This window comes from Cylas formicarius, unplaced genomic scaffold (assembly GCF_029955315.1).
Source record: "Cylas formicarius isolate icCylForm1 unplaced genomic scaffold, icCylForm1.1 PGA_scaffold_6__28_contigs__length_40554024, whole genome shotgun sequence".
In the NCBI taxonomy this organism is placed as follows: Eukaryota; Metazoa; Arthropoda; class Insecta; order Coleoptera; family Brentidae; genus Cylas; species Cylas formicarius.
In genome coordinates this window covers 30,844,533-30,857,717 of record NW_026844347.1, presented here as the reverse complement: position 1 = coordinate 30,857,717, position 13,185 = coordinate 30,844,533, and the positions used below count along the sequence as shown (strand labels likewise).

The window sequence follows — 13,185 nt, the reverse complement described above, 5'->3', positions numbered from 1 at the left end:
TAATTAATATGTGTTCATCTTATAACTACGCCGCTCCAAATTGAAGTAAGTATTTATTTACATACAAGGTGACGGCCTATTCAACAGACAACTTTCGAAAATAAATGACCATAATTAAAAATCAAAAAAATTGTTTGAAAACTGATAAGCAAATTGCGTTTATTTTGAAGACGTCATAACTTCTGGTCAAGAAACAACTTCTCAGCCTTGCAGGCAACTAATAATTTGATTACTTATTTGAAAATTTTCAAAAATTCAACAGTTTTCGGATTATTTGATTTTTGTTCTAAATTTTTGTACTAATTCCTGAATTCTAATCGAAATAAAACAAAAAATCAAGTCAAGTTGGCAAACTTACTTATTAAATCACATTCGTAAGCATGAAAACTTTAGCCCGATTGTTCAAAATTTCGGGTATTCACATTGAAATTTTTTTCAATTAACTTCCGTTTCCTTGAACATGGGAGAATCTATTTTTTTGAAACGGCAAAAAGCTCCCGGAACGTAATATCAGATCTCTTAGTCATTTTATTGAGGAGTAGTTGAAAAAAATCGAAGATAAAAATGGAATTTTAACAGCCTCTCTCTCGCAAATTATGTAGTTTAAGGCTGCATGTTAACATATCAGTCGGGCTCACATCCGGGCACTTTGTATATTAATTTCTAAATTATCTCCTTTATTATTGATAATAATAATTAAAGACTAATAATAAAATTTAGAAGCACAGTACCACAATACAGTACATTCCAATTAGAACAACATTTTTAAGATCTGGAAAAGTACGGGTTGTTGTATGCATTAAATATTCAAGGGTTTTAAATTTTAAACTTGATCGGAGTGCCTGGCTACAATCACCGAAAACTTCAACCACTTGAACATTCGAACCCGTAAATTTTCGATGAGTCTCTCCCAACTCCGCGATTTTTCCTGCTTATTTATAAAACCAGGTCGAAATAAAGCTTCAAGTCATAGAGATTGAGCCTTTTAATATAAAAACACTAAATTGGTAAATTGGTATAATATTGAAATTTTATTTTAGGATTAAGGAATTTAGATTCTTTGGGGTTAGCTCACAACAAACTTCGAACGGTCCCTGGCAAAGTTTTCTCGCATCTCACGCTTCTGAACTCCTTGGAGCTAGACGGAAACATTATTGATACCGTCGACAAAGACGCCTTTGTTGGTCTTGAAGGTGAGTTTCGTGTTAATAATTTAATGCTAATCAAATAAAGCTTTCTTCTATTTTTAATTTAATCTTTTCGCATACAGACGCGTTTCAAATGATAGACGCAAATTTACGAAAGGAAATTAACAAATTGTACAGTAAAATTTCGTATACAACTGTTTATAGTGTATATCGTGGTCCGTTTATTATTACCTAGTCTCAAAAAAATAAAAACAAAATTCAGAGGTTTTTTTTTCAAAGAAATTTTCGCAGGCTGCCGTAATACTATTTACAAAACATCTGGATTCTTCCAGCGTCGTTTATTGTTGAGTCGAACTTGCTAACGTTTCGCCAATCATCCTGTTGGCTTCTTCAGAGCTTCTGTACCTGCTTATTATTGTTTGAGGGGAGTGGAGCTAAATGAGGGGTGTAAACATCGTCTCAGATGACTGATTCCCATATTGGTGACAGGTAAACACCTGGTTTCTGTAGGTTCTCCGATTTTTCGTTGGCAGAAGAATTGATTACATGCCAGAATTTTATTTTAATAGAATAAAATTTTATTTCCGGTTGCATGGTTGTATTCGGAAACTTTGTTTTTAGACCAGAGGTAAGGTGTTTTAATTAATTCTGGGTACAGCACAGATAACCTATTTTTGGGCCCGATGGTGATGTGCTAAAGCATTAAGGTATCGGTCTTTGTGCGTAGGTTTCCTGTAAACACAAGCAACCCAACAATTCTAACCGCGACTCAGATCTTTACCTGTCACTAATATGGGAGTCAATCATCCGACTACTACTTTTTCATATAGGCAACCTTACACATAGTCGCCTTTTTAAAAAATGGTAAATATGACAAAACTAAAAAAGTAATGATATTTAATTTAATTTAATGTTTTTCATGTAAATTCTTAATAAAAATTTTGATCAACCATAATTCTATGGTTGATCAAAAAATTCTATAACTAGTCAATAATTTTCGATCCAAATAAAAATATTGCACACATAAGTAATAATTCTGACTGATAACTTCGGAAGCTACATTAAATATAATAAATTTCAAAATCGAAAGAGAAATAAAATATTCTTAGGCCAAAACAAAGATTTCTGGGTATATTTTTACAACAAATCCTCAATAGAGTAATGCGATTTAACTACTAGTAATTTTTTTTACAGTAGCGAATACTTAATCTTCGAATTGGTAACTGCTTTCTTTAGTAAATAAAAGAGGCGTGATCTGTTTTATTTTTTAACATGGGATCCAGAAAGCGTTTTACGCGGGAACATATTGAACATTGTCCTAACCCGCAGAAAACTCGCAGACGATAACCGTAACTGTTAGAATTCACCGAAGCTTGAATTTTCCCTCACTTAAATTAATTAATTTTCCCCCACATTTCGCAGTTTTTACATATTGCAAAAAAGCGGGCAAAAAGTTCTCACTCGCTGTGCACAAACAAGCCAGAAAATTAATTTCCGAGAGGCAATTGTTTTAATTCGCTACATGTTTATCGTCAAAATTATTATGTGTTTACAATTACCAGCGAAATGTCCATTCGTATGGGACTGGTTAACAATTCTCGAAATTGTTCACATAATGAGAAAGTTTCGCTGCAAATCGGTAAACATTGTAGGATAACTCGCCGTTTATTACAAAATAAAAGGTTTTTTTTTAAATTGTTCTCAATAACAATAGGGATTTGAACAATCTAAACAAAATAAGATCAACAATATTATTTAAAATAAAACAAAATCAAATCATAATAATAAATATCCGCCATTTGTTAAATCGTAGTTTGTCTAAACAATTATTATTAATTTAGAAAAAAAAACACACCACAAAGCAATTATTAAAATATCTGCGAAGTACCAAGCAATGATGTTAAATAAGTAAAATAAGTAGCAAAAGGCAAGCTAATCAATATTAATAAAATAAAAAACATAAATATGACAAATAAATAAAACTGCGTCAACTATACACAAAAATTCTTTAAAACCAAAAATTCATAAATATTTTTCCGACAGTACTCGACAGAGCGAAATAATAAAAACTAGTCAAATTAAAATTAAAACTATACTGAAATTGTAAGCATGGGAAAAAATATACAAAATTTCAATGCTAAAGATTTATCATTGAAAAAAATATATAAAAGTATTTCCGGAAATACTTAGTGTCCAAAATTTTTAAAAGAACCCATCTTTTTAGAACATGTTTAATATTTGCTCCAGTTTGGCTAAATAGCTAATTTTTTTTAACTTAATTGGAGTATAACTTTTAACTCTTGAGTTATTTTCGTATTTTGTGAAAAAAACTAAAAACTGGGAACAATATATTTTATTTTTGTGGACTCCCAGATAAACAATAACTATAAACTTAGTTCCTATGTCCGCCATATCAGCATTTTCCGCCCTACGATTATATGAATTCCCTGTTTTTCTTTTTTAACATTATGTTTATCACTTCATTTTGAATGTTAAAACGAAAATATAATAGCCGAGACGGAGAAAAGAAATGATTAACATTTTAGAAATTTAGGAGTTTTGACAGAATCTCAATGAAAATGTATAGAAAAATCAAGTTGCTTTCTTTTTAATGATAGCAAGAGGTGATTGACAATACCTAACTGAAGATATAAAATAAAAGGTTGTATAAAATGTGGTTGCAAAAATATCACATTTGTTGAATTTAACTGTTTTTCCGTTGTTTTTTTTATGAATTCGACGCAGCGTTTTCTGGTAACCGATATTCGAGTTTTCAAATATTCTCTTGTGCTTACGCCTCTTACAAACAGATGTTTGATAAACGTTACACTCGCGAACGAAATATGCAAACAATTTTCCGCCTCGCACATTTTCTCGGCACTAATGACAGGATATCAAAATTCTTATTTGCGTGACTACTTTCCCATTTCGAGGTAGGCGAGACGAGAAAATACGCTTCCGATATACGCCTTAAGTTCCGTGCTGCATAACAACTTGAAAGATTGCATTAAATAAGAGGGAACCCAACTCCATTTTGTTTTCGAAACTCCATCAGAATTCCGAGTAACAAAACAATAATTAGACACTAGACTAATGGCCGTTGTTAGTATAAGCAATACAATTAAATTTAAGAACCTAGTTATTTATTTCAATTTATTTCTCTCGTTCGCCTTTTGTTCTTATTTAATATAAAGATTTCAAGTGTAAACATTTATTTTGACCATTTAAAAGCAATTTATAACTTTTTAGAATTCATCTGGAATTCCTTGAATTTCTTTGCGGAATTCCTTTACCTGGAATTCCTGTAGAATTATTCCTCTATACTCTACAACGTAATTCCCCTGCGGTGGCGAGGGCGAGTGCTAAGCTTTATTATATTTGCAGATGCAGGCCGGATCAGTTTAACCATAGCAATATTTTTAGAGATATAATTCGTTCAGTTGTTTTTACAAAGCGACGATAATATTAATGTAGGTTTGTTTATCATTAGTCTAAGGGGAAATAAGTCCGACGTTGTGGCAAATTAAACAAAACTATATTTTCTCTTACTAACTTACACTTGGTATATAGACAATACAACCTTTCGTCGGTACGCCACGTTCGTTAAAAGAAATAACGTAAGCATAGCCTTCTATAATTGGATGTAGAAATAGCAACCAAAGAAATACCGTGCTCGCAAAAACTAAACTAAAGGATATGATATTTTATCTACGTAAATACTAACATAACTGTTACTACTAGTACTAGTTAATAATTGTAGAACCGGGATACCAAGTTTCCGCATATTACACCATAATATCCAGGTGAACAACAGGTCGCAAACGAATCAGAGTCATTAGACTGATCTAATGGATTTAGTTCAAGTATTTATGTAAAACTATAAACTATAAAAGAAAAAGGTAATTAAACACAATAAAAAAAAAGATTACAAAAAACAGATACAAGATAAAGCTTGTATCATAATTTCAACAAACGTAGATAAGAAGGGATTGAAGAACAGTGTGAAGAAATAGTGAAAGATCGTATGAAGATCGGAGACTATCTTAGATTTATTTGGTACAACTTGAGAAAGAGCTTTTAAAATTCTCTCTCATTATTGTAAATACAATTAGAGACGCAAAACCAACCAAAACTAACCAAAACAAACTAAAACTTAATGTGTTCATAATCAATTTTCTATGAAGCAGGGTCTTTGGTATTCGATGTATAATTCCTTACTTAGCTGCTTCATCATCATATATTGCCGAAAGTAAAATGGTACAGTTTCCAGATTCGTCTAAAGAAATATTTCTATCTGAGTCACAAATATTTTGAAAATTTGGTAGAATCACTTCAAGTACATTGCAAGGAGGACAAGAGGTAGGTTGCGGGAATCTTAAGGCTATATATGTTTAAATTTGGATCGTTGTTGTGGATCTTTTTCCTGTTCGAGCAATACAGTTGTGCGGTAGCGTACATAGCCTACAGTGAGTATAAATCGACTAAACATAGATAGTGCCATGACTCATAAGTGAGCAGCACTTTAATGAATAGTGAATTATTATTTTCAAATATTACTAATCGTATTTTTAAAATTAGGAAAACAGAAACAAAACAAAATAGTAATAGGAAACAAAAGTAATAGGAACGAACAAACTAGTACTGACCGCCTGCTCTATAGCCTGAAATCTTGAAACGGCACTAAACCAACTAATTAACATTGCAGATGAATTTATTTAGACAAAAAACGAATTCAAATTTTACTTAAGTTGAAATCTTGCTCACAACAGGCCAATTTTTTTCATTCCTTTGTGTGTTGGGGTGTGTGGATTGTGTGCACTTGTTTTGCGGTTTAATTTCTAACAATTGAAAACTGTATAACGGTATTCAAATAGTGATTAATCCATATGAATTAAATGATACGGTAAGTTTATATCTGTATTAATATAAGTTAGAGTGTAATTCATTTGCAAATATTAAAATTAATAGGCATATACTCCCTGAAAGATGAATACTTTTTTGATTGAAAAAAGCGCACAGGTTCCTAAATGAAAAAAGTGCGCGAAAAAATTGATAATAACAAATTATTTTTAAAATAATGAAAAACGAAAAACTTTTAGAAGTGCTTGCCTGAATGTCTGCTCGCGATGGTGTGTTTGTCTTTTAATATTTTGACATAAGAGAAGGCTTAAAGGCAAGATGATTCAAAGACATAACAAAATCTGCAGTCACTATGAGAAATATCATACTTGAATATAGTAAAATTAATAAACAGTCTGCAGTACATGAAATTTCTAGACTGAAATCTTAAGTTAAACGTTTCAGTATCGCATTTGACGAATGACAAAACATTAATATACATTCTGTTGGAGGAACAATGCGGAACATCGGATTAGTGCGCCCTTACGGATTCGTTCCAGCAGAAAAATGCTCATCCCTTGTAGAGGAAAAATTGAAAGATTTTAATTTAGATATATCTTACAGTAAGTAAGGAGTAACTACTGACGGTGTGTCGGTTATGGTAAATTTAGAAAAAATTATAGCCAAGCCAATGTAATAAAGCACCCAGACGCATCATGCAAAAGCAAGTACAAGGGAAGCTGCACCAACTGCATTTCTGCTGAAAGTGAGTTCTGGTATTTTTTGGATGAGTGAAGAAGAATGTTCATCTCGAACAAGAAATCCTATTCGGATGTGGTGTGCCGCATAATCCGCAAAATATGACGACAAATACAAACAAAAACTAATCAATAAATGAAGAATATGCTGCAACGATTTTTCATATCTAAATTATTATTGAAGCCCGATCTAAATGTTTGTAGTTTTACGCTTATTATGACTAGACCCATCACAATTTAAGCACAATTACTATTACCATTTAACCTCGATTTTAATATAACTGTTGTTGCCATAGAAACAATTTATAAATCTTGCAGCAATCTAAAACCACCCGCCCACTTTTAGCAGAATATTGTTATAAATGTGTGTGGCGGCCAAAGTTGACGGTCAAAAAGGTATTTTCATTTGTCGCCGAGCTGATCGCATTACATATCCCACTTTCGTTCAGATTAAAAATCGATGACCGCTTAAAAGCTCGACACCCTTTAATAAGTCTTTGATCAGACTAATGAGCGCCGTTGCAACAATTTGCGCTCTTTGATTTTGTAAAAGCAGTCCTTTCAGGCGCAAATAAATTGTAGCCGTTCCCAAAGAGTTTATCACATTTCACGTGGGTAGTAATCGAACGAACGTTTTTGTCGAACACAATTCCGTTCTCGATGTGTATTTACTGCAATCAACCGTTGTTTGTTCCAAAACATATCGAATTCCCTTCGAATTGCTTCACTGCAGGATGGTCTTACTTTCTATTTCACACAGTTCCTTAAAGGTCGTAGTAGAGGCTTCAATGTACTGCGCGCTCAAATTGGGGGATCTTTGCAAGTATTGCACACTATTTAATTTGATTGATCGTCACCAAAATCTAAATCACGTTAACTGGGTTTAGTTAGGCTTCTTTAACAAGTCAAACAAGAAAAATCTTTTTCGCCAAACATGCTACCCGCTTAATTTTTCAAAAGAAACTTCCACAGGCTACTGTAATACTTTTTATAAAACTAGCTAACGTCTCGAAAATCAGCCTGTCGGCTTCTTCAGAGCTTGACTGAACCTAGCTTGCATTTTACTCTGTACCTGCTTTTATATTGAATAAAATTTTATGTCCGGTTAAGGCTTTAAGCTCTTTCATGTCCTTTGAGGTTAGAGGAAGGACAACAGTGGCAAGTGTGAGATTGCTTTCAGTTTCATTGCTATTGGAAGGTTGTGGTGAAGTGTATTATATGATGGAACGCTTAATATCTTTAATGTGGAAATTATTAGGAAAAAATCCGTCACCCCTCATGACTCTAAAATTTCTTGTCTCTACGGACTCCCAAAGATTCACAAACCAGGATTTGCTCTTCGACCTATTGTCCACCAACCATTTACAGGGAAAACTGACAGGTTCGTACTTAATTCCTTTCACTTCATTAAACAAATAAAAATCATTACGATACACAAAATATTCTGGTTAACTTCGACCTACAATCCCTCTTTACGAAAATTCCTATTCCTGAAACTCTCACCTTTATTTCAGATATAGAGATATAGATAAAATCCGACAATCTGGAACCAAACATTCTCACCTTAATTGAAAAATGCTTGTCTGGAACATATTTTTCTTATAACGGTCAAATTTTTGAACAAACGTCATTAACAGTTATGGGTTCTCCACTATCACTAGTCATCGCGAATACACCTTCCATCTAAAACCAAAATTATGGAAACGCTACGTCGATGATACTTTCGTTATTTGGCCTCATGGTCAGGAATCCCTAATAGATTTTCTAAGACATTTAAACTCTATGCACCCCAACATATGTTTTACCATTGAAATTGAAACTAATAACAACCTCCCATTCTTAGATATTCTTATCAATTGAAAATCAGACCTAACATTGAGTCATTGTGTTTACAGAAAACCTACGCACACAGACCGATACCTTAATGCATTGTCACACAACCATCCGGCCCAAAAATCATCGGTTATCAACTCTCTTATTTATAGAGCCGTAAAACTATCTCAGCCCGAGTCATTGAACCCAGAATTAAAATACCTTACCTCTGCTCTTCCCTCTAATAATTACCACATTAAAGATATTAAGCGTTCCATCACAAAATGCACTTTATTTGGTTCTGTTGATTACTTGTGTTTTAATTTAAAGCAATGAAACATTGCAAGACACCCAGTTTTATTTAAACCCCTCATTGGTATTCCATGCAAAATTAAACATCTTTTCTTTCCCATCACTCTTTAATTTCATATATTTTATGCTTGTCAGAGAGCATTTATGAGATTTTTTTTCGTGGGAATACCGCCTATCAAAAACTGCAAACAGTCCTATTCTATCCATAAAACTCTATAGCTATTGACAACAAAATTATTAATTAAGAATGATTGAAACTAAATTGGTAAAAAAATCCCTTTTTTTGGTGAAGAGTATTTAAGTTTATCGTATCCAATCTTCAGTCAAATACCCACGCTTAGTAGCATATTATACAACAAGTTTCATAATATACGCATCATAATACGCAATTTAGTCACGAGTTTGATTTGGCACGAGCGAAGCGCAGCGATTGGATTGTTTAACAAACGAGTTACTGAAGATGCGCAATGTTTAAAGTAACCATTTGTTTATTATGAGCAGGAGCAGGGATTTAACAGCATTTCATGCATATGCGACAAAGAATACATTGGAGAGACCGGACGAAAAATATCAACTAGGCTCAAAGAACATGAAAGAGCCTTAAGTCTTAAACGGACATAAAATTTTATTCGATAAAACTAAAATTCTTGCATGTAATCAATTCTTCTACCAACTAAAAATCCGAGAATCTATAGAAATCTATAAGCAACCTAACAATCTTAACCGCCAGTCAGGTCTCTACCTGTCACCAATATGGAAATCAGTCATCCGAGACGATGCTTATGCTCCTCCCCTCAAACAATATAAACGTTAGCTACTTCGAGTCAACAAAAACCGAAGCAGGAGGAATCCAGAAGTTTTATAAAAAGTATGCTGCTGACTTCTTCAGAGCTCTGTCAGAGAATCGATTGCTCTGCATCCAATTTTAATACAATAAAATGACATTGACGAAGTAGCTGAACTAGTCTCCGAAACAGTGTGTGCTTAATCTATCAACAACAAGAACCAAAACTGTTGCGATTAGTAATATTCGTTTTATATCCGCGCTCACAGCGGTGTCGTAAGGGAAGGGAAATGCAGTTTTACTTGCTACGACGAAAAACATGCCCCGGAGTACCGTAGAAAATAGTTTTACTGGTTTATATAAAGACCCTAATGCGTTTCTTGTGCAAACGAAAACGAGCTTCGTGGTCTCGGGTTTTAACGTCAAATTTGAGATACTTCAAACCATTGAAATTTTTAAGACGACGCCTTCGACGCGCACTGGACTTCAACAAGTTTCTAAACGTTTGAAGTAGTTAGTCGAGAGCAAATTACGCTCTTGCTTTATGCCGAGGGCATTCCAAATTACAGCACATCGCGTTACCGTTGACAGCAACGTTGCAATAAAGCGTTTTAAACTACTAATCGTTTTAATTATCACTACACCACCTGGAAAGAAACTTTGACAACCTGTAATTGGTATGATCAAAATTTTATTTAAAAATAACGAAAAAAAAACAACACAGCATATTAGTAGAATATAATAATTTCCGTCTTTACGCGATGATCAATAAATATGGCGCCATCTCCTGGCCAGGGGCAGTACTAGGCATAGAATCAAATTATTTAGACTAACAAAACAATTTACTTAAATATTCGTTCGTTGTTAAAATACCAACTCATAAAACTAAACGGCATAATTATGCAATAAATATGTTTTACATGGATGCAGGAGGTGTTTACTTGTTAAGGCAATATCTTCAAAGGAGAGAACAGTATTAGACTCAGCAGACTTTACACGTTAAAAACAAAAATTACAAACATTAAATAAGTTATATTGTTGAGTTTAATAATGCATTTGTCAACAAATTTGGTAAGTTTTTTTCATCCAAAAAATTTCGCGCCCTATGTATTGACACATAAGAAATCTGTCTAATGCATTAGCACTAAGGGTTAAAATCCTGAACTTGAACTGAAAATACAATTCCTACAAAACCTAGTAATGATTAAAAATCCGAATACATTAATAAAAATTATAATAGAAATAACATAGTTAAATAGAGCACCATCTCTCGGTTTAGAGAGGCGTAAAATGTTCCCAACCACCCAAAATTCAAACACCATTATGTCGCCGTCCGTCTTTTTATTTCTTAGATACGCGGTATCGCCACCAATTAGTCAACTTACTGTACGGTCAAGATCGAAACACTCCTAGCAACAGACACAAAACCAGCTACATCACGAATTATAATTCAGTTAATAAAGAATCAGAATCGCACATATAGTCACAATGTAATGTTGCACCGTTGTTATTAAAGGCAGATACTTCACCTTCACTTGTTTTTTCAAAATAGCAGGGAGAATACGATTAAAATAAAAATTAACACGACTCTAATGTACTAAAATCATCAAGCACTGGAAATAAGAAAATCCTTCAACAAACTGACGAGATTTGATTTGATAAATGAAACAAATAGTCCTAATCCGAGTTTCTGAAATCGCTACCAGGGGGCATAAGTAAAATCTTGATTTTTAAAATCCGGTCACAAGCAAAGACAAGATCAAATCTTGTTTGTTTCGCACTACAAAAACGCTTAACCTGTTTTAATAAATTTTCTGAAAAAAACATTAAACGAGGTTACTAAAATACAAACAAAAGAACTTAAAATTGAAAGAAAAGTTAAATTTTAGGAAGCATTTCTACTTTAAGGCCATAAAATTACCTAGCAACATTATTACCACGTTTTAATCTCCAAGAGGAAAGAAGGTTAACCATTTCATAGTTAATAGTAGACAATTATGGCAAAAACATTCCAGGAACAATTTAATTTTTTTCTTTTAATTTCCGGCAACTTCCGTTTACCTAATATCCCCCCTTTATCCTTATATGATATTAAAATCATGAAACTGACAGTCATTTGCTTTATCTAATGTGAATTATTGTATCGCAGTATATTACCGTAAACATTTTAAACGGACTAAAACCCTATCCTATAAGAACAACGTTTTGCCTTACTTTTAATGGAATGCTAATCAAACGTCATGAAGAAAATTATTTTGTTAACCAACTTAAATTTAAAGTCTTTAAGAATAGGTTCCTTGGCCGATAGAAAATGAAACTAGGCAAACCGTAACTTCGTTAATACACAAATAAAATTCGTTTTGTTGCATCCTACAAGCCCGTACATTGAAACTTGATTTTTTTTCATATAAATATCGAGTATTTTTGAGTTACAAGCAAATAGTATTTGCGAAAGATCTTAAAGAACGAAACTCTGCTGCTATTAGCGTTACAGTCTTTCCATTTACGTCAGCGTGTGTAATTTTAAATAAATATGGGAATCGTAGCGACCTAATTACACTGCTGGTGTACAAAAACTGTTTCCTGTAGCTGTGAACCATCAAAACTTAACTCGTTCAGAACGAACGTGGCCGTTTTACTAACCTTAAAATTGCATATCTGCAGGATTAGGTGTTTAATCGTCGATAAACTGCCGGTCTTCGTTCTATTTTTATAACGTGTACTTTGAAAAATTAAAGGTGTTCCCTCAATATTATCCGCGCATCACTTTATGTTGCCGAGGCGGAGAGGGATATTACGTACCTATTTTACTACCCAATAAGAACCAGAATGGATCCTTTTTATGTTTCCCGAAAGGGCACTTAAAGCTTTTATTATATTCGTCTCGGATAGGTATATGGTTACAAACATCCCTTGTATGGGAGTTAAATTGGGGATGGGGTGTGTTTGCGTTTACCATGCTTATTGTGCACCGATACATCGAAAAAATTTAGAGAGAATGTGTATTTTTGGCGACTCCGAATACCGTCTAATCCTCTCTCAACTCGCCATGTTGCGTTCATTATCAAAAATATTTCCTACGAAAAGGCAAAACTAGCAACATCAACACAATTAATTTGAACATTTCAGCAAGCATTTTCAGATCCATGGTGAAGATGCTGCCGTTTTTTACTTACTTTTTTTAAGAAAATTAAGAAATTCATTATGTCTAATGATTAATATCAAGTATCAACAAATTATTGTATTAAGGAATAATGAATGAAAAATATAAAATTCGATAACTTAAGTATCATGCTTCAACATTGAAATCTAGCTCCTCCACATCGAATCCATCTTAATCTTCAACTATCTGTTTATCTGATTTTAAGCTGCTATAAAAAAGCAGAGCATCTCCCAGTCTTAGATGCATCATTTTGTTTAAGTTTTTAAGTTTGTCTTCAAAGGCACTAGAGATGTGAAAGGTGAACCAATGATTGTGGATGGTCTTCCTCTTAAATACTTTTTATTTCTATTGCCTGGTATTTTTTATGGC

The 13,185-nt window shown here is 33.2% G+C and overlaps 1 protein-coding gene across 2 annotated transcripts in view; it reads left to right on the top strand.

Annotated features, from left to right (window-relative positions):
* Window positions 1-13,185, top strand: part of LOC132704097 (chondroadherin-like protein) — a 104,587-nt gene that overhangs the window by 83,519 nt on the left and 7,883 nt on the right. For both annotated transcript variants that reach the window (XM_060673862.1, XM_060673861.1), the window contains exon 6: window positions 1,041-1,193. In XM_060673862.1, coding sequence (XP_060529845.1) covers window positions 1,041-1,193 — 153 coding nt within the window. The remainder of the gene's footprint in view (window positions 1-1,040; window positions 1,194-13,185) is intronic.